This window comes from Saimiri boliviensis, chromosome 13 (assembly GCF_048565385.1).
Source record: "Saimiri boliviensis isolate mSaiBol1 chromosome 13, mSaiBol1.pri, whole genome shotgun sequence".
NCBI classification, from domain to species: Eukaryota; Metazoa; Chordata; class Mammalia; order Primates; family Cebidae; genus Saimiri; species Saimiri boliviensis.
Window position 1 is genome coordinate 35339920 of NC_133461.1, and position 15161 is coordinate 35355080.

Genomic DNA, 15161 nt, shown 5'->3' on the forward strand with positions numbered 1-15161 from the left:
ATTTAATACTGAATTATGCAAAGCAAGAAGCAGTTGACTTATATTTAACTTTAAAATGAAATAGTAAATTATGGGAATATCTGAATAATAAAATGGAAATTTAAATAAAATATGTGTGTGAAAAAAGAAGTCCACACAAAATGTGTTTGCTTTAAAAAATGATTGTTTTTAATCTCTCACCACTACTATTTTATGAACATTTAAGATGCATTTGGCCATTATTTATTATATGTACTTAATGAATATTTTATAAAGTCCTTGGAAACATTACATTTACATAACATATGTTAATGATATGGCCACTAATAAAGAAAAAGTGTCTTTGATATGAAATCCATCAGGAACTTCCTAATGATATCCAGAGCTTACCATTAAGTAATGTCCATTTCTACAGCAGGGTAATATTCTTACTTGCTATACAAGGGTAATGCATTACTGTAATAATTTTAGAAGTCAAAACAAAGGGCTATCAAGTCTACTAAACATTCTTTATTTTCATCCCTAATTACTTTTATTAAGATTGCAATAGGTGACTCAAATTTTCTGACCCAGTGTCTCCTAAAGCCACTAACCAGCTTTCAAAGAAGCATTTATGTGCATGCAGTAGAACAAACCTCCTATTGTTATTTCTTTTCCCAGATTTTTTATGATGATCACATAGTTAACATGAAAAAATCTCTCACATTAACATGTGATATACATTAACATTCAGATATACTCCCATCTAAAGAATTTTTAAAAGCAGTAAATACAATTATGTTTATATTCCTAGCATATAGATTGTTACACCCTACAAAAATTTTTAAAGTATGTCTTTATAATAATTTCTGATAATATTAATAAAAAATTAAAAGATGCTTTATTCAGATAATTTAGAAGGATTCCTTATAGAGGCTAGTAAGACACAGAGTAACATTAAGACCAGAGTTAGTTTTTTCAGACAAGGATTTTTCTTTCTGAAGGGAAAGTATAACATTGCATTTTCCTTCATTTCACATTTCCACCTGTCCTTAAATATCCTTTCCCCTCTTATGCTGAAGCCTGTTATGTGTTCAACAAACCTATTTTGTTTTCTTCCTAACATATATCCCAGCCTCCTAGCAGTTAGGAGGAGCCAAATAACTGCATTTTTTTTTTTATAATAGACTGTGGATACAGTAGTGTACAATATTTATGGCACTTTTTCCCTTAAGATACTGTCATGCAATTCTCTGTGAATTCTCTTTCTTCACTCTTCTGCCAATTTGTCATAAAGAACTCAATGGAGGCCTTGAAGTTCTGAGGGGCAGGAGACCACCTGTTGAGAGGATCTGGGAAAGACTCCACGGAATAGAACGATCATCTTCCAGCCTCCCTTATGTTACATTTTGACAGGAGTGAAAAATAATTATTGAAAAAACACCAAAACTTTGTTCAGCCATTTGTCTTTTACACTAATGAATTATTTGTAAGAGATAGCTGAGACATAGCTTTCTTATACATTATACCTATGCCAGGGCACCTATTTCCATCAGTCTCTCCCCTACCCACACTTTCACATGCAGGCACCTTAGTTTTCTGATTTGGGAGATCTCAAACACATCTAGAGTTCACTTTATTTGAAGGATTCCACCTATTAATTTGTTATTGCCAGTATCTGGCACACAGTAGATGCTCATCGATATTTTATGGGTGAATTTTAAAATCTTTTGGAATGGACAGCATAATTTTTCTTGTTCTAAGTGGTCTTGACCAAATTGTGATACAGTAACAGTTTTTCCTACACTTCTCTCTCGGCCTTCTTAGACAAATGAATTTCCAGTCATTTAATTGAAGTAACTTGATGTGTAGATAAGAAAAGAAAGTAAATATGTTGTGTTTAAGTTATAGTTGACCTAAATACTTCATGAAAAATTTAATTGTTCATTTTAAGCATCAAGTTTCAAAGATCTATTCTTCAAGAATTTTGTGGGCTCCATCTTACACATAAAATTTACTGGTCAATGAGAAATTAGTAGCAGGATATAGTTGGCCTCTTGAATCTGAATTTCTCCATACATCCTTTCTCAAAGCCAAAATACCAACAAGAAGTACAATTAAACCACATGTGATCTACGCCATGAATGTCAAATTACCACTAAGTAGAAAAATAAAACAGAATGTCAACAGGAATTCTGTTACCATTACAAGACTGTGGTTGTAGAGGATGAAGAGAGGGAACTCTTAAAAGACTGAGAAAAAGAGAAGAGGGAAGTCAAGTACTTAAATGAAATATCGGTACTTAAAATCATCCTTCGAAAGATAGCCATGCAACACTAACTGCAAAAATACTGAACATTAGTCTGGGACTTTATGTTTCACAGCAATAAGAACCAGAACTGACAGTCTGCTTTCCAGGGAAATGGAGATAAGTAGAAAAGAGGTATTCACCTTCTAGATGCAGCAGTGAAGGAAAAGATAGGAAGGTAGTGAAGAAAGCTAAAAATCCTGTTGAAAAAAAAAGAGAAACAAGATATGACAATTACTCCTATTATCCCCACCTCCCAATATTATAGAATTTGGAATATAAAAACAATAGCACAAAAACAGCACTTTACTAACCTGACAGAAAACAACACCCTTGATATAACAACTCTAAATATGTAATACCTAGAAATAGAGGGGGAAAAAGGCAAAACAAACATGATACAAACTACCTTAAAATTTAAAAAAAAAAAAAAAGAGTGAATCAACTCTTTTAAGCTAATAAATATTCTCCCACAAAATTTAACAAGGCATTGACATGTACTACAAGAAGCTTAACTGAACTAAATATCCTGAAATAATTATATGCAGATGAATTTAAACAGAATCAGGAATTCAAAAACCAAGAAACAGAAACAACTTAAAAAAGAAGAAATATACTGACAAAAGAGAAATTGTAGGAAAATACAAAATCATCTCAGAAATAAGGGACAAATCACAAGACATTGTTGGGAGAATAGTTTGGAATGAAAACTGAGCCATTTGAAGAAAGCAGGGAAACGACCAAGAGAATGAATATGTGATTAATAATTTTTACAAGACCTAAAGAGTCAGAGGAAATGTGATAGAAATGGAAACCAGGCACAGAATATTCAACGGTATAAAAAGTCAAATCCTTGTAGAATAAAAACAACAATATGTTAAAAAAAACCATAATTCAATACAAAGTTATAAAATTAAAGAAAACATATATTTACTTATTGAAAAAATCCACTTGTACCTGAAAAAAAAAATCTGCAACTATTAATTTTAAGACATAACTTAGAAAAACTAGAGGACTATAAAGAAAGAGGAATCCTTAGTATCTTCAGGAAAACAGATCAAACAGTTAATGTGGTTTAGAAAAGAGCAGGACAAGTATTTTATATCCAGCCAAGTTGTCTTGTCAGTATCAAGGCTATAGGAAAATAATTTTAAGTAGGCAAGAACACTGGAAATACTGTACCCATGAAGTCTATGTTTATATTAATATATATATATTATATATATATAATATATATATATATATATATATATATATATATATGTATATTCCTCCATCGAATCAGAAGAAGAAGACTGGGAAAACTTTGATGAAGATTTATTATACTTAATTTTAAACCTTAGACTAAAACAAGAATAAAAATATGAGTACAAGAATATGAATAGTCTTAACTTGCCTATTAAAATAAAACAAGTTTTAAATTGGTACAAAAAATTCCAACTCTATAGTATACCAAGAACCCCCTGAAACACAGTGATTTAAAATTGTAAGTTTGCAGAAAAATTAGGAATAAACCCCTAAAATTGAAACAAAGTTAATGTAGTGATTATAATTTTGATCAGACGAAAAAGAAAAAAAAAATTAAATGAGATAAGGGAAAGTTTTTAATAATAGAAGTCACACTTCACAATTGCATTGCTCATGGGTATCCTAACACTCTGATCAAAATATTGATTTCTGACTTATGCTGCTATTTTCTAGGGCCAATGTTCTTACCTGGGACTTTCTGATCATTACCCATATCTCAATATTGTGTTCTTGTGTGTACATAAATGAATGTTTTGGGAGTAAAAGATAGACCATTGTTACTAGATATTAGAACCAATGTATTATAAAGTCAATATAATTATATCAAATGGTATTATAAAGTCAATATAATTAAAATACCTGAAAAAAAGAATAGAATTATGATGCTTGAGTTTCTTATGAAGTTGCTTTTTAGCAAGGAATAATAGAATGACAATTTTTGAGCATGTAAACCTATGTAACATAAAATGAAATAAAATTTAATCTCCAGTCTGACTGATACTAGATTGTTCCAGTTCGATAACACGTTGAGCTTGATAAGTATTTAGGAGAGATTTTTCAAAAATTGTTTGGTTTACAGATTATCTACCCCTAAATGGAAATGCCTGTTAGATGTCCCATAGTGGAGCCACTTTGTAAAACACAAAAGAAACTTTTACAAATCAGTCTTTCTAAAATTATCGTTTGAATTCTGAAACAAAGCTCAGCTGGTTCATTTTGCTTTGATTCTGTCTCAGTGGTGGGTCAGATGATTTAACAATTGAAGGGCTTTTTTCAATTATACAATAAGCAGCAGGTTTCCATTAAAGCACAAATGCCATCATCTAAATATATGTCTGGTGTTTTCGTTTGTTTGTTTTTATGGGGGAGCGTGGAAATGGAGTCTCACTCTGTCACCCAGGCTGAAGTGCAATGGTGTGGTTTTGGCTCACTTCAACCTCCACCTCCTGGGTAAAGTGATTCTCCTGCCTTAGCCTTCTGAGTAGCTGGGATTACAAGCATGTGCTACCATGCCCAGCTAATTTTTGTATTTTTAGTAGAGACAGTGCTTCCCCATATTGGCTGGCCAGGCTGCTCTCAAACTCCTGACCTCAGGTCATCTGCCTGCTTCAGCCTCCCAAAGTGCTAGAATTACAGGTGTGAGCCACCATGCCTGGTCTAGGTGTTGTTATACGTATCTGTAACAGGTAAGTTCTTGACTGATTCGTTTATTTCTGACGTTGGTTCCATGATTCTCAAGTCCAATATCCAAATATTTCTATTATTTCTTAAAATGCTTTTATATCTTTTTTCTTAAATTTGTTCAAAACTTCTTCAGCCTCAACGATTCCTTCCCAATTGCATAGCAATTAACTTAGCCCATAATTATACACAGTTCTTTCTATTACTTGTCGATTCCATGACTATCAAGTTCTGATACTTGGTAGAGAAAGGTTTAAATGTGTGAATAGAAGGGTATGACATTTGAATAGAGATATCAATTTTAATTAGCATTGTTAGAGAAAATCAGAGCCAGAGAGGAGTTAAATTGGTCAGAACAGACTTATTCAGGAACTATGGCAAAGGATGAAGAACCACATATAGAACTGGTCTTAATTCCAAATACAGCAAGCACTAAGGGGGATGTATAGCCAAGAAGCAGGATTGGGGTCAGTAGATGGAAAGGTATTAAGAAATATCCAGAAGGCGTGATTCTGGTTAAACAGATTTAATGAGATTCTTTTTGAAGGCAGGGTAATCAAATATTTCTTGAGTTGTGGGGATGAAGAATTTGATCAAGTACTGAGAATGATCAGATATCAATGGTAGGGGATGCTCTCTACATGGATTTAGTGGTATTCTTGCTAAACCTGGGTTATGAAAAGATGAAAGTGGAAGCACAAAAGTTTAGGTGTACATGAGAAGAGGGTTCAGAGGAGCCTGACTGAAGTCTGGGCAAGGAGCGAGTCTTCATCATTATGATATCAAAATGAAGAAGGCAAAGGTCATTTTTATGTCATAGAATAAAGGCATTCTCATGGATGGAAAGTACCACAGTAAGTCTGAGAATAATATTAGTAGCTATTTGGGTAGTGGTATAAGTTCAGACCAAAAGGCAAGATGAACATAGTTTACAAAAGACCACATATATTAGCATATCATGTTGAAGATTATGTTATTTATTTCAATAGCAGATGACATATGAATGTCATAATTTTTTAAAATGATGATGTTGGTACCATTAGGAAAGATCTAATATAAAGAAAATAAAATATTTATGGAAGAAACAGTTTTTGGTCTAATTCAATAAATATTTTCAAAAGAAATATAAGATTCTGAACTAGAGTAACAGCAGAAAGAATCAAGACATTTGAAAACTTTATTGCAGTAAAAACTCGAAATTTATAATGTTTGTATGGAAGATATGATAAACCAGTTAGGGATTAAAAGAAGGAGGCAAATGCCATTTTAAAGCTCAGGAAAAGCATTTTTGAAATGCTTCTTTATATTCGCTTAATAAACATAAACATGTATTTTATTTCAGTTTGTTTACCTAAGTATTTTAACTCATCAGGTTATCTGTAAGGAATGTTTATTTGCATTTAAAAATTTGCCCAAAGTTGTCAAATTGAGTAATACTTTCATGTAGAGACCTCTTTTACCAGTGCAAACAAAGGAGGTAAACAATTGTTAAAGCATAAAGCAGAAATTCTCTTCCACTGGGTCAGTTTCTATTTTTTTACATTTCTCAGTAGGGAAAAGAGTCGTTAGTATAGAACTGGGCTCAATTCCAAATACAGAAGGACACATGGCGATTTATAGGCAAGGCTGGGGAGGAGGAAGGTGCGAGGGGAGGGGTTACACCTGTGAATGGAGAAGTCCTAAGAGGAGACGTCAAGGGGAGGAAGATTCTTGCTAAACTGGTTTAACAGGATTCTTGTCAAAGGTAGGACGGAGTGACCAAATACCAAGTCAGGGAAGATTCTCTCTAAACTGACTTAGCAGGATTTGTACTGCGAGTGGGCTATATAGGCCCAGCCAGAAATGCAAGGACAGCATCCATGTTTGAGGCTTAGTGGAAAAGAAGGCTTAGGATCTTACCTAAAGTTTGCTCAGGGAGAGAGCCTGACAACAAACACACATGCAGAAGTGGGGGTAAAAGAAAGGAGCTGTGAGACACCATTGTAATCTAAGTTTGTTGCTTTCCTTCAGAGTTCCTTTTGTTTCCTAATAACGGAAATGCACATGAGGAAATCCTCTACAATAGAAATATTGCAAATGTTTTACAAAATCATAGATTTGGAAATAATGTGGAGAACATAAGATTACAGAAAAAAGTAATGAAAAAGGTGGTCAATAACATAAATTAGGCAAGATAAAAGTAACTGGAATAATCTTAATTTTGAACAGTTAAAGACAAAATTCATGTAATTACATATCTTTATAGCTCATAAGAACTTCAGAGGATAGCTATTTACTCTTAAAATGAAAACCTTAGAGTCCCAGAGAATGTACAGATTTTTGGTGAAAGGGACTTGTCCTTTATTACCAACTATTTAACCAGAGCAGGTCAAGAGGGATTCTGCAGCTGGATTACATTTTCATTTTGCCAAGTGCTTATTTGTACTCTAATACAATTTTTATTGAAATACACTTACAATTCAAACATATTTATTTCAGAGAAGTATCTGGCATTATTCAACAGATTTTTCCTTCTAGAGCTTTGTCTTATTGTTTTCATTTCATGTGAAATTAAATTAATAAATTAATTGGTCACTCACACAAATAAGTCTTTCCCCAGAACCTATTAAAAGATTTGTGAACATGTTGGTAAATAACTTATTGATGAATTAGTGAATATTTATTAAACACAACGTATTTTTTTCTTTCAGCAATGACAATGCAGTTTATTAGTCATCAGTTCCCTGATTATCATGATCCTACTATAGGTAAGTGAAAGCCTCTTTTCTCCTTTAGCTTGAACAAAGACTAAGTGGCTTAAAAATATTAGCGATGTTGATGGAAAATAAACATAATTTACTCTGCCCCAGAACACATATATAGAAATTTATAATATGTAGGTTGCCACAACAGGAGCTTCAAGAGACAATATTTGTCCTTACTTCTTGCCAGGTATTATCTATTCTATTTTATTTCTTTCTGGTAAATGGTGGCTGGAATCTATTAAGTGATTTCAGTATCTAATAATGAATATCTACCTGCATTTTAGAAGTTTCTCTGAATAATAAAATTGTACTCTGGATAATAAAATTGATGTAATTATATATGTATTTGGTTATTTGCTCACTTCTGTATATCTCTGAATTTTCTACCATAGAGTTATTTAACCATGTTAATAGTACATTTGGAAAGTTAGATATTGACATGATATTATCCATCATCCTCATCTTGATGGTTAGGAAACTGACATTTAAGGTATAAAAATATTGTTAGAGCCAAAACAACAGCCATGTTTTAGTCCTCCTATCCACTTTTCTGTCATAATATACTACAGAAGCTTTGCATTGGGGAACAGGTTTTCTCCCTCATTCAAAGCACAAAAGATGTTTTTTAAAATTGCTTTATTCATTCAAAAAACTACTTTTAACAAATTGGCTGGAGATCTTCAAGCAGAGTCCATCATAGTACTCTTTGTTTAGAAACACACTGGTACTAACACATCAAGCAATATTTCCCAGAGAGGGGAACATAGAGCTGTTAAATTCCTCACGGATGACCTCTTGCCTGGATGGTGAGCTCCTTTAACCACTCCCTTACCCTATTTGTTCCCTCGGTCTGAATAGCTCTTATTCTCACCCCACCCATGAGTAAGATACTCTAGTTTATATTCTGCTCATCAAAACATTTTAATTCAAGATCCTACTTGATATATTAATGTCATTCTACAGATTATACTCCTATATTCCTTCCCAAAAGCACCCAGAATATTTGCTTGCATACTATTGCTGACATACATAAAACATACTTATTTTTAAATGTCATTATTTATTAAGACCACCTCATCCATTGAAGTAAATCAACTAGATTTAAGTACATGAAATTAGTATACGGTAACCAGAAAGGACTTCCTCAATAAGTTGAGGTTTGATTCTAAAGAGAAAGTAACAACTTCGTGAAGTTTTAAAAGTGATTAGCTGCAACTGTTGCTTGATAATTCTCTAAGTCTGTTTTCTAAATATCTTAATTCTAGAATGCCAATAGCTTTGTACCACACACTGTAAGTTACAGAAGAGGGGAAATCTTTGGAAAAAGCTCTAAATCTTTTATCCTGTTGGAAAATTCAATAATATAATATATATTTATGAAGCCAGAAAACCACTCAGTTGCTTATTATTTTCTGTTATTCTTTAAGGTTTGTATGTATTTGTGTCTCAAAAACCAGCCTCTTGTTCACCAAACTCTCACATCCAACGGCTTCAATAGGTCAGTAGATATGAATAAATAATAAATGACTCCTTCAAAAGGAAGAAATGAGAAGTACACGATGATGTCTTTTTTAGTTATCCATGAGGCACATCTATCACTTGAGATTAAGATACCTGGACATTCAGTACTAACAGATAGCTAAAATCATACCTTTATCTGGCTATAAATAAAACAGCTTTAGAGGAAGAAGTTTGAAAATGGAAACAGAGTACTTTATTTCTTTCGATTCTATTTTCTCATCATTTCATTTCTTGACTTTTCTAGTGCAAATATTGGTTAACAAATTTCCATTGGTAACCTGCTTGCAGAAGGTAAAAGTCTCAAATAATTTACCTTTCACCTCCTTCTGCTACATAACTGTAACTCAGCTTGGCTGACATAATGACCTCTCACGAGGAAATTTATATTAGTATAGTTTGAAAATCACACAAGGCCAGGTGCGGTGGCTCACGCCTGTAATCTCGGCACTTTGGGAGTCCGAGGCGGGTGGATCACGAGGTCAAGAGATCGAGATCATCCTGGTCAACATGGTGAAACCCTGTCTCTACTAAAAATACAAAAATTAGCTGGGCATGGTGGCGCGTGCCTGTAATCCCAGCTACTCAGGAGGCTGAGGCAGGAGAATTGCCTGAACCCAGGAGGCAGAGGTTGCGGTGAGCCGAGATCACGCCATTGCACTCCAGCCTGGGTAACAAGAGGGAAACTCCATCTCAAAAAATATATATATAAATAAAAAATAAAAAAAGAAAATCACACAAATTAGAAAAGAATAACACCTATCAAGGATACTTTTTTTTTTTTTTACAATTTAAATAGAAAATAAATATTTTTCCATCCTTCTCTAGATCTGTTTGTTACCCTACTGACTGAGGCTCCTGAATAGCCTTTACTCAGAAATATTTGAGGAATATATATGATTTTATTTTATTCCTTTTATTCAGCTTATTCTTCTTTTGAATATACATTAATTCTGAAAATGTAAGATCCCTTTATCACTGACAAGAGTTAAATATATTATTTGATCCCAGTGTTCTTTCCAAGGAGTAATTGTTGCCCTTATTTACTGGCAACAATTTCAGCATCAGCAACTAATGAGTTTAGAAGGACTGAAAGGAAAAGCTGATTGGTTAATATCAGGTTACTTCGCATTACTGTGTTTGTAACGGTTAAAGCACAGGAGACCTCTTTTTTACACTGACTCAGGTAGAATGGAATCTCTTGCTTTCAGGAAATATTGGCCTGCTGGGGGGTCTATTTGCTTGCTTAAAGTTTCAGTTTGGTTTTGCGGCATCTAGCGCGAGCAACTTCATTTTGGTTTGGTCGGGTCTGTTAGGCCCAGTGCAGGAGCTCAGTCCAAAACAGTGAATGGCCTGTCATCAATTTGTTTGACAGTTTAGAGCAGATAATCTCTGCACTTATTTTTGAAAGATGCATAGGAATTAGGCCGGTGAAGAGGAGGGATTGCTAAATCAAAAAGTATAGGCACCTAGACAAGGCAGCCGGATGAGTGGCGGAGCCGGGGCATTTTGGAAACCAGAAGCCCAAGGGTGAAGTAAGTGGCATAATATGTAGAATGGCAACACACACCTAAATACAATACGTTACCAGGCACCAGATTTTTAAAGATCTTGTAGGCCTAGCTAAGGGTTTAGATACCTAGTCTTATACTCTTCTGTGAGAGAAAGATGAATATTACTTATAGCCTGCTTCACTTTTCCCTTTGATAGTTCCAAGGCAGAAACATTAAACATGCCCCAACTTTAACTAATAGCTGATTTTCTGTAGTAGATGTTTACATTTTCCAGGATTCTTTCTCATGATAAAGCACCTCATCCACCAGCATTTTATGCCAGAAATCAAGAATAATTCATGATACTTATTTAAACTTCTACATTAAATCACTCACAAAATTCTGTTTTGTCTACCTTTATAACAGGTCTTAAAACTGTCCCAATTTCTCTATAACCTTTTTGGTAATCTTGTTCTAAGCCACACCCATCTCCAATTTAGACTCGATTTAAAATTGGTTTCTATACAGAATCAAAACATATCTTGAAGAATATATGTTTGGACTACTTTATTCTCTGCTTGATGGTCCCTAGTGTTGTATTATTTTTAGCATGTAAAAATCCTAAGCACAAAGTGAAGACTCTCATGGTCTTGCTGCTATTTCTGCCTTCAGCTTCCACACTTGCCACTTCCTTCTTGGGCATCGACCACATCCACCTTATTTTAGATCCACAAACTAGTCAAGGCCTTTTCTCTCTTAAGGTATTTTCACCCATATTTCACCCAAAATGCTCTCCCCTTTTTCACCTACATCTTTGCTTTGTTAACACACAGTTTTCTGTTAAATTTAAATATTGCTTCCTCAAGAGCACCCCTTTTGGCTACCCAAAAATAAGACTTTTTTATTCTTTCAGAATCTTGAATGGTTTTAATATCACTTATCTCTATGAAATTAAATAATTATTTGGATAATTATCTGTTTAATCAGTGTCATGAAGGTAAAAAAAAAAAAACTCAGTATGTTATTACTAGTGTATCTCAGACCTAAGCAGAATGTTGAACATATAGCAGATGCTAAAAAAATTCCTTAAATGAAAAATTAGTAAGCAAATACATTTGTCAGAAATCATTAATCATTTTTAGATATTGCCATAGTAACTTTAGAGTCCTGGTGAGCAACCAAACTAATAATGAACCAAGGTATTCTAGCAGTCTTTTATAAAAATTCTCTATGTTTGTTAATGGCTATTTCTTGACCTAAAATGATTAGCAAAAGAAAATTTTTAGGAAAAATTAAAAGCATTGTGCTAATGCCAATCATTCTTCCTTTTTTCTTATCTTACTCCTTCTGCTCTTCTAATCCTTCCTTTTTATTCAGTATTATTTAATTAATAAATATTTATGTTTCAGACATTGTACAAAGCAAAGGAGTCAAAGATGTACAATAATATGCAAGAATTCTTTCTCATTGAGTTTCTTTGCCTAGTTTTATTTCATCATCTCTGAGAGCTGATCCTATCTCTTCGTCTAGAGTCTAATTTTCCTTTTTTTTGTTTTTTTTTTTTTGTTTTTTTGGTCTCACTGCATTAAAATGACCTGACATTATTACATTAATACAACACACATAAGTGGGTGTTGAACAATGAGAACACATGGACACAGAGAAGGGAACATCATAAACTGGGGCCTTTCAGGGGTAGCGGGGCTAGGGGAGGAATACCAGGGCATGGGAGGATTGGGGAAGGCTAACATTAGGAGAAATATCCAATGTAGATGATGGGGGGATGGATGCAGCAAACCACCATGGCACGTGTATACCTACATAACAAACCTGCATGTTCTGCATATATACCCCAGAACTTAAAGTATAATAAAAAAAAAGTTTTTTTAATATACAGCACACAATTTAGTTACAATAAAACCCCTTAAGGACCTATCCAATTGTTTCTTGGGGTTGCTTTCCCTACGGAAAGAAAACAGCTTTAACAACCCAGGAATCAGTTATACTTTATTAACTCATATCCACATACATTTATTTGTTTCTCTGGTGACCAGAAATTCACAAGACCAACAAGCTTCCAACTATACTTACATATCCTATTTTCAAGGAATACATCCTCTTATAATTGACTCAACTGAGAATGCTTTTCCTCTTTTAGAGTTTTAGACTTTCAATTTCACTTACAAGCCATGAAAACTGCATAATACCTTCATCTGAAAGATTTATATTCTTTCTGAGCAATTGGTAAGAACTGCAACAAGCTCTACAAAAAAAGAATAAAATGCCATATATAGAGTTAAGTCTTCCTGAATGATTTGGGCAGCTTGAAGAAAACATGGACATCATATAAGCAGCAAAGTACATCAACAATATAGACAGGTCATCGTGAAGATAGCCTCATGTTCAATGGCTGTTAGACCAGCATGGAAAAAATGTACCACACTAAGTATACATTTCTCAATATCTCTGGTAGAAAAATAAAAATACTTCTTAAGCTAGGAATTTAGAGAGAGAGTGTGTGTGTTTGAATTACACTAAAATGACCTGTTTTGTGTCTAAAGTGTACATTAATAGAGTCACTCCTTTGTGTCACTAGAAAATTCCTGTTAAAATGTAAATGCTCAGGGGAGAGTTAATGCCCAGAGCCATTAGGAATCATTATATATTTGCATAGATTAATGTATCCAATTATTCTAGAGAGCGAACCACAGAGCCATGGCCTACAGAGCAGCACTGAAGGGATAGTTACTGAAGGCGTCTGGAGAAGGGAGGATATTACTACTAGGCAGAATAAGTGCTACAGTATAACTCTTGAAGGAAATCAAGGCCTATAAACTAAACTTGAAGAATTATATTTATTCATGACTCTGGAATGTTTGAATGTGGTAAAATAATAAGGTAATTAGTATGAAACTAATTAAATTGATATTGAATTCTGCCTTCACCCTGGCTTCTTATTTTCTTTCCAAACGAATCTTGTAAGAGCCTCCTGCTTGCTGTGCAAAAATCACACTGGACTCCATTTAGTTCTTTAAATATGCCAAGCAACCTCTTCTCTGCCTTTGGGTTTTTGTCAAGGTACTTTCCTGTACCTTGAACACCTTCTTTCTGCTCTTTGCAGAACAAGTTCTTATTCATTCTTCAGGTCTCAGTTTGCATACGTTGCCTCAGAAAGGTCTCTGATCACCTTATCTAAATGAACCGTTTAACACATAAACACTCACAAAGGCACACATGCGCACATATCAATGAAAAGCCTACAGTGTATTTCCTGTATCAGCACATAGTTTGTTTCTTTAATCATATTTATTCAATTCTGAATTTAAAATTGTACGAATTTTTTCTTCCTCTTATCATATGAAACGTAGGTTCCATTATGGCAGGAAACATGTCTGCTTTGTTCTGAACTTCCTACCTGACTTCACACAGTGCCTGTTTTGTTAGGAATGATCAAAACATTTGTTGAATATAAGAATGCATGAGCAACTTCAGTGTCATCTTCCCCTGTTATCTAAATTAGATTTCTGTGGTCACATAACTTCAGACCCCTTGCCCCTCTCATTCCATGTAGTAAGCTAAGCACCACCCTGATTAAACCTAAACCTTTGCATTTTATGAAATTACATTGGAGCAGCTGAGTAGGACCACGAAGTCTAGTCTCACTTCGAATGTCCTAAGCTTGATCTTAAATAGGCTTTCAATGATGCCCTGGAAAACACATTCAGGTCATAGACTACTCAATTTCTCACTGCCCTAAAATCACCAACTTCTCCTCCTATCTTCATATCTGAACTGATGATCTTGCTTTCTACTTTAATTAGACAATGGAAATATCCTGAAGATAAATTTTAAAGACTCCCACCCAGAAGATACTTCCAAAGCTACCCACTACTCTGAGTCCACATTTATCCTTGCCACTTATTAACCTAGGTGAACTGCCAATGCACCTGCATGAGCCAGAACTACCATTTGCATTCAGTAGGTTCCATCCCCAAAAATATTGCTCAAGACAATCTTTTCTTTTTATGAATCATTTCTTGTCATCATAAAAATGGTGGGTTCCTTGCACTCTAAATATTAAGAAAAATTAAAAATTCGTTTTTGACCCCACTTCTTCTACTAATGCCTTTCGCATTTCTCTCTGTGATGCAATAAAACTGCTCATAGTTGAATGTCTCTCCAGACACTAATTCCTTTTCTACTACTTTCCTCAATCAAGTCTAGTCATGTTTTCATCCCATCACTCTACTGAAATTGCGTTTATGAAGGTTTCCTTGACTCTTTAGTGGCTAGTCCAATGACAATATTAATTCTCTCCATTTTAACTTACCAGTAGCATTTGATATGTTTTACCACTCTTGGATTTTATCAACTCCTTTCACTTGGCATACAGCATATCATACTCTCTTGATTTTCCTCTAATCTCTGTGA

The 15161-nt window shown here is 34.1% G+C and overlaps 1 protein-coding gene across 1 annotated transcript in view; it reads left to right on the plus strand.

The window, feature by feature from the left end:
- Positions 1-15161, plus strand: part of RIT2 (Ras like without CAAX 2) — a 381462-nt gene that overhangs the window by 68446 nt on the left and 297855 nt on the right. The window contains exon 2 of the mRNA XM_003924709.4: positions 7666-7722. Coding sequence (XP_003924758.1) covers positions 7666-7722 — 57 coding nt within the window. The remainder of the gene's footprint in view (positions 1-7665; positions 7723-15161) is intronic.